General features: G+C 35.1%; 1 protein-coding gene across 1 annotated transcript in view; it reads left to right on the top strand.

Moving 5' to 3' along the window:
* The window catches only part of LOC138713529 (netrin-3-like), a 595,020-nt gene that overhangs the window by 564,905 nt on the left and 11,974 nt on the right, over positions 1-18,141 (top strand). Inside the window, exon 5 of the mRNA XM_069845701.1 lies at positions 10,929-11,103. Coding sequence (XP_069701802.1) covers positions 10,929-11,103 — 175 coding nt within the window. The remainder of the gene's footprint in view (positions 1-10,928; positions 11,104-18,141) is intronic.

Genomic DNA, 18,141 nt, shown 5'->3' with positions numbered 1-18,141 from the left:
AACCTATGTAATATTTTGTATTTTTGAATAGACAGTTATTGAAGGACTTTTGATATTTGTTTCTTTAAATTTGTTAACTTGTCGGACCAACATGCCTTTCAAATTTTTTAACGCCATTCAGGCAAAAATGTTTCACTCTTGCTTGAATATAACGACTAAATTATATAATACAATAGCAAACATTAAGTTTAATAAACAATGTTTAGCTCACAGGGTGATTCCTAAATATGCCACTATTCATATAAAAGCTAACAACTTTGCTTCTAAACGAACAAAAGAGCAAGCACAAGTATTACGTATTAATAATGAAATTAAATTCTTATATCGTAAGAAAGAGTACTTGAATAGAAAGCTATATCAAACACCTTGCAGCTGCACAATATTTTGGACCCATATGGGACCTTATTCAATACCACCTTTCTGAAAAACTTGAGATCATTATGGCAAAAAAGCATGACGTTTTACGTAATAAGCTGGATTCGTTCTTAAAACAAAATGAAGTTGTTCACAATGTGAGTACCCATACGGCACAAAGAACCATTAATCTTTCCAATGTAGCTTTCTCTACTGATGAATTGGACATTCTTAACAAAGGTTACAAGTTTAATTACCCTCCACACAATTTGGACAATACTATTGATAATTTGATCATAGAGACTGAACATGTTATTCAAAATTGTGAACATAATTGTAAAGACTATCTGAGATACCATACTTCTAAGATTATTCAGAATTACCAAAATGATCCCAACACAAAACGACAATTTAAAGAAGCCAAATTAACCCATCAGAAAATTACTGCACTTAATAAAAAACTCAAACATAATAATTTGGTCCACACTAAAGCTGATAAGGGCAATGCCGTTGTGATCATGGAAAAACCTGATTACGTTAATAAAACATATGAATTCATCGCTAAAAATAATATCGAAGAAATTAATTCTAACCCCATTGATAAACTTCAGAGATCTATAAAATCAGCCATAAAATCTGCTCCGGATATCATAAATGAGAGAGATGCACACAAATATATTGCTAAAAATCCTAGTTTACCAACCCTTAAAGCTTTACCTAAAACCCATAAAAAGGATTTATCTATGCGTCCGGTTGTCAATAGCGTAAATTCATCTAACCACAAAATTAATAAATTTTTGTTGAAATATTTTAAACAAATACTTAAGATGGATAATAGATATTCTTTGAATAATTCCCAACAACTTATTGAAAGATTACAACGCTTAAGTATTAATAAATCCACTAAACTTGTCTCTTTGGACATCGAAAATTTATATACCAACATTCCACTTGATGAAACTTTAAAGATAATTTCAGAGAAATTGCGCAAACTTAACACCGATGAAAAAATCATCAATCAACTAATGCAGTTGCTTTCTGTTTGCACTAAACAAAATTACTTCCGTTTCGACAATAAATATTTCTTACAAACTCGAGGTGTAGCAATGGGTGACTCTTTCCGGTTTTTTAGCCGACGTATTTCTACAGAGCTTGGAAGACAAACATATCGAAAAACTTGCTGCTAAACATAACATCATTTCTTACAACAGATATGTTGACGACACCTTGTTAGTTTTTGAGAGTCATGCTGACACCCATGAAGGTATCTTGCATTCCTTTAATAGTTTACATCCTAACTTAAAATTTACCATAGAACTTGAATGTAACAAATCTATAAATTTCTTAGACTTGAAAATTATCAGAAAACATAAAAGTTTCGATTATGATAGCTTTAGAAAACCCACAAACACTACCCATACTATTCACTGTCAATCCAGCCATCCCCAGTCTCATAAGCATAGTACTTTCGTTTTCTTAATTGATAGATTGCTGAATGTCCCCCTTTCCAAGAAAAACTATTTAAAAGAATATAAATATATAGTAGGACTTGCAATAGAAAATGGATTCAATAAAAAATTGATAGATAAACTTCTTTCTGAAAGAAAATCTCTTTTAAACAAGAGTTCAGATATTACGCTCACGCCCTTGACTGATACTAAAAAATCTAAATATTGGAACACAATGTCTTTTTATAATAATGTATCATACAAGTTGCATAATTTTTTCAAAAAAGAAAATGTAAAGGTCTCTTTTAGAACAGGTAATAAACTTAATAATGTTATTTCAAACAATATTTGTAACTTTGATAAATATGCCAGTGGTGGAGTGTACGTGCTGCATTGCAAGAATTGCCCAAAAAAGTATATTGGCCAAACCAAAAGGAATTTTAGGACTAGATATTCTGAACATAAAACAGATTTTCGTCACAATCGTAATAAATCCAAATTCGCAACCCATTTGATTGAGAACAACCACGAACTTCAAAAAATGTCCGACGCTTTACAGATTTTAAAACCCATCAGTAATGGAACCTTTAATTTAGTTGCTGAAGAATTTTACATAGCTAAATCGCTTAATAATACTGTTTCATTAATTAATGAACAATTACCTAGTTCCGGTAACCCGTTATTTAAATTAGCCAATGGAAACTCTTCTCACTGCGGCACGTACCCCCCTCCACTTACGTCATGACGTGTTTTTTCATACTGTGTTATTGCACCAGTCACTACTACGCCACAGACCAGGCAACATCACTTTCTTTTATTACGCCAAGACCAAAGACCTTGTAAGTAGTTTATCGTCACTTCATTTCTCTTTCTGGTTCTATACAGGTCCCTTCACTAAAATTTATTATTGATTTTTTGCAGATTTTACAATGTGCTGCCACGTCGTGATGACTGATGCAAAACAATATTTTAATTTGTTATTCTTTTAACTGTCTGTGTCTCTATTTTAAGCTGCATATATATCTTGCAGACCTCAATTTTTTAAACAAATTTTGATCTATAAGCTGCACACACACGTCAAATACTTTTATGTATTAATTTTTTAGACCTCATGAAGGTTTTACTGTTATATATATACACTGTTCATAAGTCAAATTTTACTTTTCTTACCATTGTATTTTTATATCTTTACGTCATGTACCTCAACACATTTCGACGTTACTTGTCCATCTATGTCTTTATCACTGATACAGACCTACATGCAGAACCATCCGTCCGCGTCGTTTGCATGAATTCGAATTCCCTTTCATCACAGTTGAGCGTACAACATTTTAATGCGAAGTCTCGCTTTTTTTTTATTTCTCTATCCTGCTATAATGTAATTATCTATTATCTGTCATGTCAAGTAGTAGGCACGATTTGCCTGAGTGAAATCGTTACGGATAGGTCGAAGGCCCATAGTGGAAAATGGAATATTGATACAGTAAAATCTGGCTGAAGTGGAACCTGAATAAACCGGAAATCTACTTTAAACGTAATTTTTCTCTGGTCCCCTGCATTTTATGCAATTTAAAACGGACACCTAAACGCTCAAACTGAACATTATTGCCAGTCTAACAAGAGAAAAATCATTGAATAAAGCGGCATTCCGACCAGTATAATGAATGAAATTAAATCAGTATACTGTAGAAATGGCAGGCAAGAAATTGTACTATTCACTAGCTTTCTGAACAGGTTGTTGGATGTGAAGCAATGCTTGTTCTGTGGTGCTAAAAATATAGGACTGCACTGATAACCTTGAGCCGCTGACATACCCCGTTACAACTGTGGTCTGTTCGTGTGGTTGTAATGTGAGTGTTATTCTCCAGTTTGTTAGTGACAATAGCAGGGGGGAAACAAAACTTTTACCCTAGCTTAGATTAAAAAAATCAATCTCATAAAAGCAAGTGATATTCAGAAGTTATCTATTCTGTAATTGGAGGAATTTGCATTAACCACAAATACAGTAATTCAGATCTACAGTAGGGGTCTACTAGGCCTACTATGTCTTTCACCAATTATATGTGTAATTGAGAAGGTTTTAATAATAGGCTTAGTAAAAGTTATGAAGCAAAAACAATGGAGGATTTTTGGGGGAAATAATAATAATAATAATAATAATAATAATAATAATAATAATAATAATAATAATAATAATAGACCTACTGTACGGTTTTATAACACTGGAATGTCGACTTTTCAATAAATAACTGTTTTCGTTCTGCATGGCGGAGTTATGTGGTGGCATGGGGGAGCACTGCCCCCAAACTTGTTTGACCTCTTTTTTTTTCTGTTATTCTATTGAATTCAAAAGATGTTTTTTGCGTTTGTTTATGATTAAGTTTCTGTGCTTAAATTGATGAATTAATGCCTTCAGATCACGTGTCTGGACTATAATACTGTATTTATTTTAAATTTCTGAATGTATAAGAATTCATATACCTCATTTGAGGAATGGAAGCACTGTAATGTTTCTTTTGTAACAGCTTGTACTCATGTGTTAGAAGTCTGCAGGTGTTCAGGCCGCCACTTGGAGATGTATGAATAACATACTGCACAACAATGCAGAAAAAAAAAGACTGATCCCAATATAATATGTAAACTTAAAGATGAGATTAAATAAAATAATTAGAATTTACATTTCATATGATATCTTCGGAAAGTAAGCTTCATATAAAAAAGTTCGATTCCCGGTCGGGTCAAGTTACCTGGTTGAGGTTTTTTCCGGGGTTTTCCCTCAACCCAATATGAGCAAATGCTAGGTAACTTTCGGTGTTGGACCCCGAACTCATTTCACCGGCATTATTACCTTCATCTCATTCAGACGCTAAATAACCTAAGATGTTGATAAACCGTTGTAAAATAACCTACTAAATAAAATATAAAAAAGTTTATATTAGCACTGTTACGTAGTTTTATTGATGTACGCATGTGTTTCTGTACGAGAGAGAAAAAGAGGGAGATTGTTTTAAGTTTATGTCCTATTATAATTTGTAGTAGACCTATAGTTCAAGCCCTATACAACTCGGTTCGAAACATCGCGGATATGGCTGTAACATTGTAAGAAACATACCCCCCCCCCCGAAAATACCTTTATTATATGATCATATTCCGATATACTGTACCACGGTCAAGCTATAACGGGGGAGGAGGTAAATGATGTCTCCCATAACCTCGTTATATGGGAATTCTAAGGTTTTGATTTGCCCGCCCCCCGAAGGAAATGGTTCTCTCTCCGCCTATGTCGTACTTTATTGTATTGTATATTGTAATTACATGTTTATTTTTCATCAGAGATTGTTGAAAATTTAAAATTTCAATACGTATACTGAAATAGCAGCACAGGAGTATAAAAATCAGTCAACTTTGCACAAAAAGGAAACCTCGCTAAAACAGGAATTATTTCTTATCTTAAGCACTTTCGATTTAAACAGGTTTTACTGTATATGAGAAGTGATGCTGAAAGGTTAATTTGGATGGCAACGGAGGCGGGTCGTGTCCTTTGAAATTGATAGTATCCCAGCATTCGTCCGGACGGACTTCAAAAATCACGAATAACCCGTCAGGATAGCCAGAGCCTGGGATTGAACTCCTGACACTCCAACTAAAAGGCGGTAATGATAATAATTATTACACCTTACTCGGTAATCTAGTGTCTTGCTTTCAAATATTATATAAAATTATTTTGTATGTAATGTAAGATATTCCTACACTGTGGAATAACGGTTAGCACGTCTAACTGCGAAATGAGCGGTATAAGTTAAAATCCTCGAAGGAACAAGTTACATGATTGGAGTTTTTCCTAGTTTCCGCTGAACCAATTGAAGCAGAATTGCTGGGTAACTTTCGGCTTTGATAGAGGTCTCCGTCGAAACTGGGTGATGAATCACGTGAATCACGATACCTACAGAATTGCGGTCTTCAGGTCAATATAAGATGCAGCAGGATGTAGTGCCGTGACTTGCATATAGATGGCATCTGAGAAGACTGCAGAACTCTCAAGGTGACGAAGGGGCTCCATCGGAAATATGTGTTCTGTAGCTGAATCGACAGATGGTACCAAACAGTGAATAACGATACTTAGAGGAATGTGATCCTTTGGACTTAGAATAAACATCCCTATAAAAAGGAGGAGCTGCGGTACAAACCTTCAAGCCCACCTCCGTAATAAAAAAACCTGTAATATATACAGGGTGTATTGAAAATGGTGGGCAAAACGTCAGGTATGTAGAGAAGGAAAAAAAGTTTCATTAGCATGAGTTCGGAAATGCTCGGTTGCTACGTTATTAGCAGTGAGGAACATTCTGCAAGCTTTTGTTTTCTGGAATTAAATGCGCAACACGTGTTGATGGCTCTCCCCCACATTTCAGTCTTCGTAGACACCTTGACGCACATTACCTTGGCCGAAGGATAGGGCGAGGTGGACCGATTGCTTCATCCCTACGCTCACCAGATCATAATCCATTGACTTTTGCCTGTGAGGGCTTGTGTATTCGACCACTGTGAATGATGTAGAAGCTTGTCAGCGAATTCCGGAATGAAATATCCCAGGCATTTGGGAGAATGTCCGGATGTCAATGAGACAACGAGCTGCGGCTTGTATTCAGGCAGAAGGAGGACATTTTGAACAGTCATTAGCTGTATAACTTCTCATTATTTATTATTATTATTATTATTATTATTATTATTATTATTATTATTATTGTTATTACTATTACATCATAGGCGAAGTTATGGGGGGCACTGCCCCCCAAACTTGTCTCAACTCTTTTTTTTTTTATTAACGTTAGAAAATATTGAATTCAAAAGATCTTTTTTGCTTTTGTTTATGATTAAGTTTCTGTCCTTAAATTGACGAATTAATGTCTTCAGATCATGTGTCTGGACTATAATATTTATTTTAAATTTTTGAATGTATGAACATTTCTGTAAGTTTCCTCATTTTGGGGAATGGAAGCACTGTAATATTTATTTCGTAACAGACTGTACTCATGTTTTAGAAGTCTGCAGGTGTTCAGGCCGCTACTTGGAGAAATATGAATAACATACTTGTCAACAATGCAGAAAAAAGAAAAGTGATCCCGGTATAATGTGTAAACTTAATGACGAGATTAAATTAAATAATTAGAGTTTACATTTCATATGATATCTTCAGGAAAGCTTAAAAAAAAGTTTCTGTTAGCACTGTTGCGTAGTTTTATTGATATGTGTGTGTGTGTGTGTGTGTGTGTGTGTGTGTGTGTGTGTGTGTGTGTGTTTCTTTACGAGAGAGAAAAAGAGATAGATTGTTTTAAATTATGCCCTATTATAATTTGTAGTAGACCTACAGTTCAAGCCCTATACAATTCGGTCCGAAACATCGCGGATATGGATGTTGTTGGGTCATTGGTAGCTCGATTGATGGTTAAAACACACGTGGACTGTAGATTTAATGTGTTTTATTGTTTGTCGGTCTCTTGCTGCAACAGCATACTTCCATGACACTTACAGACGCTAACATAATATGAGGCAGAGTTGCCTACCTTGAAGTCCAAACAGAAACTGTAAAAAACATGACCTGACCTCCAAAAATACCTTTATTAAATGATCATATTCCGATATACTGTACTGTACCACAGTCAAGCTATAACGGGGGGAGGAGGTAAATGATGTACCACAGTCAAGCTATAACGGTGGGAGGAGGTAAATGATGTCCTCCATAACCCCGTTATATGGGGATTCTATAGTTTTGCTTTGCCCTCCCCCCCCCCAAGGAAACGGTTCTCTGTCCGCCTATGCTATTACTGTTATCATTTATATATTTACTCTGGTGGAGTTTGGGCCATCACGCTTCCCCTTCCACACCATCAGAAATGCAATAAAACTACAAGAAAAAATATACATTATGATGCAATTAACCTAATGTAATAACGTGTGACAATGAATATGACATAAAAAAACAACTAAACGTAGAAATATAAATTGAAAATAATAAAATTAGTCTAACATATTAAATTATGCAAAAAAAAGAAAGAAACAAGTAAAAACATAAAATTATACAACAAACACAGACACAAAATAACAGTGACAATCATCGTCATTATTATTAACAAAGAGACAATAGGCTGTTCTAGTATCCTGGTACAAAGACAAAAGAAAGGGTTAATCTAACAGAATGACATTATTGCCAAAATACTAAAGATAAAAACTTCGGCATAAATCTAGCAACTTCTCAGAAATGGATTTCGTGAAATAAAATATACTTTTCTAGTTTACTCTTAAATAGTGACAATGTATGGCAGTCCCTGACGTCATTATTATTATTATTATTATTATTATTATTATTATTATTATTAAGATCAATATACGTATTTGCACAGGATAGTGTATTTGTTTTTAGATTGCTACGCCATTGCATAAAAGTCTGTCTTACATTAAGTGGAAATTGCTGTAAGTTTGCGTGAATGGTCCCTACGGAATAGAAAGTAACAAGAAGGAAGAAGAAGTCTTAAAATGGAAAATCCCACTTGGAGATCAGGACAGACAGGGACGATCGGAAATTCTAAAGTCTCTCATAGTTGTTTCATGTTACGGCGATGACTCCCTTCCCCTCGGGGTCCTGACCTTCAACCTTCCTCCACCTCGCAATTCGTTTTCGCTTTTTATCGTCCATTCCGCTGCCCCTAACCATACGCTTTATACCCCTATTTCCTCATTTCAACTCCATTCCCCATCTACAATCTATTTTTTTTATTATCTTTGATTTGTTTCTAAAAAAACATTTTGGCGGTGCAGATCTATGTTTTTCACCTCAGAGCATATTCTCCGTATAAAGGTAAAGGTAAAGGTATCCCCGTAACATGCCATGAAGGCACTTGGGGGGCATGGAGGTAGAGCTCCATGCTTTCCATGACCTCGGCACTAGAATGAGGTGGTGTGGTCGGCACCACGCTCTGACCGCCTTTTATCCCCGGGAAAGGCCCGGTACTCAATTTTATAGGAGGCTGAGTGAACCTCGGGGTCGTTCTGATATGTTCCGTTTATCTTCGTAAAATTCCCAACTCTCTGCTGTTAAGTGACTATTTTCACACAGACGAAGTCTGACACTCTAACGGCTTTTTCCAAGAGGAAAGGCATTCGAGTCCCTGATGTTGATTTGTGTTGGATATCAAGCAGATTTTCACTTTATTACTCCACTGAAGTGATGTATTATTGAACAAGTGCTGTTAATAAATGAAACGATTGGCAAGCACCATTTTTAACTTGGACGTTTTAGTGGGCACTAGGGTTGCCAACTGTTTTTGAAGAAAATACGAGAGACTCGGCAATCTGCAATATTTCACATACAAAACTGACAATTTAGTCCATTTAGGCTTAAATTACGAGTATTTTGAGACATTTTGCCTCGCGTAATAGTTTCAAACAAATTGTAAACATTCCCAGCATGATTAGTTGGAGTCGAGTGTGATTTGCAGTTCTGATTTGATTAGATGTGTCGTGCTCCTGTTTCGAACATCTGTTCACTTCCTATTCATAAGAGAAAACACTCGCTGCACGAACTTTGCTGCCTCACCAGTTTTTTTTTTTTTCTGAATTTTTAACTTTTAACATTGTTTGATTTTAAACTGTGAACCCTGAAACTATTCCTGGCATTACCTTCTACAGAGACTGCACTTTTCAGTGCATCTCTGGAATAACTGAATTTATAATATAAATCACCTTCGATCATGAACAAAATAAATGTTTCAAATAGATGTTTGCATTATGCAAAAATAAGTGAGAAAATGCTCGAAGAGAATAAAAATACGGGAGTCGGGAAACTGTTAAAAGTTAGGGCTAAATACGTAAGATCCTGGGAAATACGGGAGAGTTGGAAACCCTAGTGGGCACCTATTCGGAAAAAATGTCCGTCACTATTTTTGTAATATTCTACGCACATATTGCTCCTTAGCAACCTGCAACATATCATTGCTCCCTTAGCTGCAATGAGCTGATTAGGATGACTTTCATTGAAAAAGTGTGCATACCTCTTGTTGTGTAGTCATCTGCCACTAAATCCTATCATCTTCAGAATCTCAATTCTCTCATTTTCTGTTAATACATCTTGTTTTATGTTGGTTTCATCAATGAAACTGCTTTAATAAGACAGGGACAACAAAATGGACTAGGCCTATATCAACAATTAAATTACAGTAGAGCATCGATTATCCGAAATAATTTGGGACGGGGGTTGTTCGAATAATTGATTTTTTGGATAACCGATCATTTACGAAAACAAATTGTGCCGGGGATGAAGGAGCAGATTGAAACAAAGAAACACTGATATTAAACACAAAACCGTACATAGAGTATATATTTTGTATCACACGTCTTATAAAATAACACAGAAAACTGACTAGCCTAGTTTGAAAAGTTCAAAACGGTCATTAAAGTAGGCCTACAGTTTAGGAAAAGAAGTCCAAACTTCCCCCCCCCCCCAAGAGCTGAGACTTGTTTTTTATTTGCCGCTAAATCTCGCAAACAGCGCTAGCGAAACTTCTACATGGCGCGCGCGCGCAAATTCAAATTTTCCGAGTGGAACGCTTTCGGTTAACCGATGTTTCGGTTGATTTGTATTCGAATAATCGATGCTCTACTGTATTACCATATTAATCATAACCATAATGCTTCTGTACAAAACAAATGAAATATTATACATAAAAAACATGCTCTTCCAGATTATATTAAAAAATTATATGGTGTCATATAAAATATAAGGTCTGATGACGACATAACTCCCATAATACTCGCAAAAATATTTTGTTTCCATAAAATTGTAAATTTCTAAACACAGGATTCGACGTGTGAGAGCTTTTAGTCCCAAATCCCCTCATTCAGTTTTAATTGCACTTATGCGTTATTTTTTGAACCCTTGTATAATAACATTATATCACATTTATCAGTAAAAGAATAAACTTTCGACGGAAAATAAGATTCATGCACGTTGTTCACTGAACAATTAATAAGAATAAACATGTAAATAATACATAAATAAGAAACAAGTGAAATAAGAAGCAGTGACGTATCTTCTGACGTGCTCTCTATTAATGGAGTCTCGTATACTTGCAGCCATCCTGGGCAAGGTGCTGGAGCGTGAGACGGTTGAAGACTGGGTCAAGTTCTCCATGAGCGTGCAATCAGTGTACAAGCGGGCACGGGACTCCAGACTGCGCAGGGGAAACACCTACTTGTGGGTGCACATGAAGGACCTGGCCTGCAAGTGTCCCAAAGTCAAAACCAACAAGTAAGTTCACAGGGCAAGTGACAGGACTGAGAAAATAAATTGCAGATATTCCACAAGTTCCAATATTTCAGAATTCCAATGTCAAATCCACAAGGAAGTTTCAATTTGTGAGTGCTAAAGAGTGTAAAGAAGTTCCCAGTTTGAATTCCCACAGAGTCAAAATCAACAAAAAAAAAATTAAGTTCCAATTTTCAAGTGCAGAACTTATTTATAAATTCAAGCTTTAAGTGTCCCAACGTGAAAGTCCACAAAGAAATTCAAATTACGTTCCATGCTCCCAAAATCAAAACTAACAAGTAGGGCCTAAGGTCCATTTGATTCTATTATAATTATAATTGTAAATTGAATTTAATTGTAATTTTAATTTTAATCGTATTCTTGATTTTATAGTTGTTATATCCTGTTAGACAGGAAAGGAAGATCTGTTGGCCTTATCTCTACCAAGTTAAATAAATAAATAAATAAAAATAAATAAATAGATAAATAAACAGATAGATAAATAAATAAATAGATTAATAAATAAATAGTAAGTGACATAAATAAATATATAAATACTACGTTGCGTATGCCAAAACTTATGTAGCGTAAGTTCCAAGTTCCATGTGTCCCAAACTCAAAACCGATAAGTAAATTCCAAATTATGAGTATAAAAACGAAGAAGTATGTTGTAAGCTGTGAGTACCAGAACTTACTAGTAAGTTAAAAGTTGTAAGTAGCTAGTAAGTAACTAGTTAAAACTAACAAAATTCCAAGAACCAAAATTTATGAACAGTTTCAAAGTTACAAATACTCAGAAGTCAAAATCAACAATAATGTTTCAATTTTCAAGTACTGGAAGTTAAAAAATAATTACGTACCTACCAAGTTACAAATATTTTAGAGTAAAACCAAAAGTAAGTTCTAATTTACAAATTCCAAAAGCTAGAAATAAGTTCAAAGATTTCAAAGTTCTAAATATTCCATACTGAAATAATGTTTTTTTATTGATTAATTTATATACCGAACTCTTGATTATATGTATGCAATATATCATCTCACTTAGTCCATCTTTTGACACACTTCTTAAAAATGACTTGTCACCAGGTTCACTTTAATCACTGTTAAATTTATTCCCTCATTATCCCGATAGTTCAAAGTTATAACCCTATACACATTCCTCACTTATATTCCTCCACATCCCGAACAGAAATCATAAATAAACTGCTTTACATCGTCTCATATTTATTCATTCTAACCACGCAGACATACTTTGTTACCTGTATAAAAGTATGTAAGGGATAAATAACAGCAGTGGAAGAGAATACATGAATTTAAAAGCGGAGTTTCAAAACAAATCACAGTTATTACTGTTCTCAATGAGCTGAAGAGAGGCCATTTGTAGTAATTCAATGGTGTTTGGAAGTACGCAGTAAGACAACAGTCGTCATTTTTAATATAAGTGGGAGAGGTCTGATATCACGCTGTTGAATAAAACTGATCACAGTTTAAAGGAATCTTTTCCTCCTCCTTTTCTGTTTTAATATATTACTTCTTATTCCTTTTCTTCCTCCATTTAAAGTATTCATATGAAGAGATTAACTAGTAAGGCTTAACACGTTTCTGTTTCTTTATTTATTTATTCTTTTACATTTCTTCACAGTGTTCGCCGAGTTAGCTTTGTGGCAACGCATCTGCCTCCAGACTAGCTGGCCCGGGTTTGATTCCCAGCAGGGTCAGAAATGTTCATGTAAAATTTCTACTTCGAGACAAGAAGAGGTGGCGTTGCACAACTTCTAATTACTAAATTGTACATCCAAATCTCTCCACAGTACATGCACAGAGAAGATTTTTTTAAATTTTATTTTAGTGGGTTATTTTACGACGCTTTATCAACATCTTAGATTGTATTTAGCGTCTGAATGAGATGGAGGTGATAATGTCAGTGAAATGAGTCCGGGATCCAGCACCGAAAGTTACCAGCATTTGCTCATATTGGGTTGAGGGAAACCCCCGGAAAAAACCTCAACTAAGTAACTTGTCCCGACTGGGAATCGAACCCACCTGGTTTCGCGGCCAGACTCGTTAACCATTACTCCACAGATGTGGACTGCAGAGAAGATATATGTCACTGTTGATAGTAATTCGTCTGTTGGATGGGGACGTTAAGCCTGGCAGCCCCCTTGGTGCTATTTGACAGGAGTAGGCTACGTGCCGCACCAGGTTTCCCCCTCTCTCTTCCTCATCTTCATCATCATCCTCAACCTTTCCCTACATCAGTGGTATTAAATCTACACGTACTCCCAGGGATACACCGAGTTGTTTCAAGGGGTATACATATGCGTATGTAAAAAAAGCTAATATATTTATTTTATTATACTTGTTCATAATAATTACTGCAGAGTTTACATATATTTTTTTACAATATCAACTCTTGTTTTTCCTTGCTTCAGTACCGGTAACATTTTACATGATACATTACTCTTATTATTATTATTATTATTATTATTATTATTATTATTATTATTATTATTGTTATTATTGCATCGATAACTACTGTATGTACCAATAATAATAATAATAATAATAATAATAATAATAATAATAATAATAATAATAATAATAATAATAATAAGCCATCGGCGTAGCTCAGTCAGCTAAGGCACTTGTCTGCCAATCTGGAGTTGTGCTCAGGCGAGGGTTCGATTCCCACTTGGGCTGATTACTTGGCTGGGTTTTCTCCGAGGTTTTTCCCAAATGTAAGGCGAATGTTGGGTAGATAATCTATGGCGAATCTTCGGCCTCATCTCATCAAATACCATATTGCTATCACCAATCCTACTGACGCTAAATGACTTAGTAGTTGATACTATGTCGTTAAATAACCAACTAATAATAATAATAATAATAATAATAATAATAATAATAATAATAATAATAATGCTCAGTTGGTAGAGCAGCTGGCTACGGACTGAAAGGTCCGGGGTTCGATCCCAGGTGGTGACAGGATTTTTTCTCGTTGCCAGACTTTCAGAACGGCCCCGAGGTTCACTCAGCCTCCTATAAAATTTAGTACCGGGTCTTTCCCGGGGGTAAAAGGCGGTCAGAGCGTGGTGCCGACCACACCACCTCATTCTAGTGCCGAGGTCATGGAAAGCATGGGGCTCTACCTCCATGCCCCCCAAGTGCCTTCATGGCATGTTACGGGGATACCTTTACCTTTAATAATAATAATAATAATAATAATAATAATAATAATAATAATAATAATAATAATAGTAATAATAATAATATACGAAGATAAAAATATGTATTTTGGGGATACATTAGCAATAAAGATTGAATATCATTGACCTACACTGCACTTACACGAACACTTACAAATACAGTCACACTAGTACACGACATAACTCTTCACAGATACACATCATGTACAGCTGTCAAAAGAAAAAGTGGCCGCTCTCCTGAAGCAAAGATCCCTTCGGGTATCTTCGCTACAATTCGGAGACAGGCGATGTTACATGTTGTTGGACAACGTTGCCTGATATCTACAGTTATAATTGAAGTGTACTGTGTGTTGTTCGATAGCATAATGGTAGCGTTCAGGCCTCTTATTCATGACGTTCTGCGTTCGATTACAACCTCGTGCTTTTTATGTCCTTTTTTGTTCTGTTTTTGAGAGAGACAAACAAGACATAATGGCTCCTTTCTCTTTTATGATTATTTTAGTAATTAACATCAGGTTCATTAATATATTATGCCATGACTTTATCATTATCATTATGATATTGTGGCTGCAAATGGAAAGAAAAAAGATTTTATTCTCAATAAAATATCTTTCGTGGCATAAACATAACAAATTTACTGGCGTCGGCCTTAAAACATTCAAACAATTAAGCGTTCAAAAAACAAAACAAAAAGCCACAATTCAATATTTAGTCTATCTTCCTCTTATCTCGATCATCTTGCAGTCGAGTGGGCATGGAATTGACTAGTCTTTGCAAATAGCGACTGTTCTTAGACACGATATTCCAGGCATTCTGAACATACAAACATAAATGTTCTGTCCATGGGCAGGTCTTTCATTGCAAACCCAGCAATCTCCAAGCTTTCCTATTTCCTGCCTTCCTCTTAGTCTCCGCATATGATCCACATATCCTAATGTCGTCTATTCTTTTCAACCAGAGACCCAACCAATTCCTTTTCCTCTTTCTAATCAGTTTCAGCATCATTCTTTCTTCACTCACTTTTTCAAACACAATTTTATTTCTTATTCTATCTGTCCACTTCACACGCACCGTTCTTCTCCACATCCACATTTCAAATGCTTCAATTCGCTTCTCTTCATTTCGTCGTAATGTCCATGTTCTTTCCCCATACAATGCCACACTCCACACAAAGCACTTCACTAGTCTCTTCCTTAGTTCTTTTTCCAGAGGTCCGCAGAAGATCCTTCTTCTTCTATTAAAAGCTTCCTTCGTTCATGTTTGCAGTTTTCTTGGGAAGGATAGGCCTAAATGCGGTAACATCCCGTTGCTTTCCGCACACCACTATCTCTTTCGCATCTTATTAAATTCCAGGGGGCCCAAGCGTGGAGATGAGGAGAGTGGATTTGACTAATTGGGCCCTCCGGACTTCACCGAAAGTCACGGCAAGGGTTAAATATTAATTCTATCAGGATGTTTGACCCGGTCAGAGACCGGGAAATCTCAATTAGCCTTTGCCCCCCGCATCCTGGACTAGCTTCTACGAATCATCAGAAAATCTTAGAGTGTGATTGGACCAGATTTTCCGAAAATGTTTCCAAACTTTTGCTCTCGTAGCTCAGCGGACGAACGTCGGAATTTAGATGTCAACGTCTCAGGTTCAATTCCTCGTTACTCCTTTTCATTTTATTGTGGTTCAAGATAGTATAATGTAATAGTACAAAAAGAAAAACTAATACCAGTATTATGCAACTGGATTTTTCCAAACCTAATATTAAATGTATGTTATTTATATCGCTAAAGAACGATTACAATATAAATAACTTGAATATTATTTATACAGTATCACTAAAGAACGATAACAGAATATAAATGATAAATATCGGTTTGTTTAATTAATATATTGCGAAAGAACAATAACAATATAAATAACTTGAATATTATTTTATAATGCTAATGAAGGAAAACAATATAAATGATAACTTGAATATTATTTAAATCGCTAAAAAACGATAACAATATAAAAAACATGAATATTATTCATATCGGATTTCACAGATTTATTACAGATGTATTTAAGAAATTATAGAAGAATAGTAATTAGTAACAGTGTCCTATTTATTCTTCTTGGAGCCAAATTTGTAACTTTTAAAAGTGTGGTTACTATGTTGAAGTGTATGTGTTGTAACGGATGCTTGATTTGTTATGTATGTGAGTCAGTTATGGGATGCTTCATGTCGTCGCAATGTCGTAATTATAGTTTGATTGTGTTTGTGTGACTATTGTGTATTAATTTATGATGTATGGTACGGAAAGCTGCATATTTGTATTATAGAAATGTTACGTATGTGTGTTGTTAATGTTTTTGTATGTTTCAAATTGATACCTGATATTTGTTTTGCAATCGCAATGCCTAATTTACGAATTGTTTATGTTTTGTTTACATCGCGTAAGCTAATTTAATTTTCTTTTCCATTTCTCTTTATGCTTATCTTTTTTGTGTATAAAACTATGGCCCTAACATACATATGTAAAATAGGGCTAACCCCCATTGGAGATACAATAATAATTATTATTCATATCGTTATAATACGATAACAGAATACAAATGGTGACCTGAATTTTATTCATATCTCTAAAGAACGATAACAAAATATAAATAACGTGAGATCCATAAAGAACGATAACTGAATATAAATGATAATTTGAATATCATTTACATCGCTAAAGAACGGTTAAAAATAAAATGAAAACTTGAAGAAGGCCCGAACCTACGACCTTTGAATCATTAAACAAGCACTCTACCGCTGGTCTACGAGGCGCAGATATGGAACACTTTCATAGTTCCGGAACTGCTTGTACAAGCACATGCATCGTGTAACATCGCCGCGACCCGAAGTGGACTTTGAAAATATTCGCTGTTCACGAGTGCGGCCACTTTTTTTTTGACAGCTGTACAATGTGGCCCGCCAAAGTGGTGGACAAATTGAAAATAGGTCACAATCCTGCCATCTATCCATAATATGCGGAATCTGAATCACGAAAGTGAAGTGGGTACCAAGTAGGCCTTAGATACACACACATTTCTTCATAGTGTTACTGGTAGGCGTATCTTAAGTGCATATACACATATTATTATTATTATTATTATTATTATTATTATTATTATTATTATTATTATTATTATTATTATTATTATTATTACAGTGTTATTAAATGAGAGTTGATTGTTATTCATAGCTTCATTCCGTTCATTACACATCATGTAAACCTTAGGTATAGCAAATTGTACAGTATTAAAATGTATTTATCTTAATTCCTCTACTCTAGTTCCTATATACACGTTATACTCCTCAAATCCTATGTCACTTTTTTAATTAAATTAGGTCGTGGGAGTGTTGTTCAGTAAGTCTGAGTGATGAACATCGACTGAACATTTCCAGTGGATGCTGAGCTCTGTAACACCCACTTTGTCGTGACTTCAAGAAACTTCAGCATTCTGAATGTTCCTTACAGCTCATAAATGTGTGGTATACCTCTTGCAACTTCTTTCTCAAGCAATCCAAAATCGTGTTTTACAGTCGGATTTCTCTATTCCTCCTCTCCACTGGCATAGTTCTATAGTTCTCTTCTAGCAATTAATAATTTAGTTATTTCTTAATATATGAATTCAACTTTATTTGCTGGTGTCACGATGTCCCTGTATATTTATGTTGCTGATGTCCAGAAGACGTTGTTAGTCAGAAATTTGTCCATTACACTCTTCTGTTCATATTGTTGTTCAGTTTCGTAATTGAGGCACCTAGTTTCATAAGAGCCTAAAGCACAAGACGACAATTTTTTAGTTATTGTAACA

Source organism: Periplaneta americana, chromosome 14 (assembly GCF_040183065.1).
Source record: "Periplaneta americana isolate PAMFEO1 chromosome 14, P.americana_PAMFEO1_priV1, whole genome shotgun sequence".
In the NCBI taxonomy this organism is placed as follows: domain Eukaryota; kingdom Metazoa; phylum Arthropoda; class Insecta; order Blattodea; family Blattidae; genus Periplaneta; species Periplaneta americana.
This window is presented reverse-complemented; position numbering and strand designations above follow the sequence as displayed.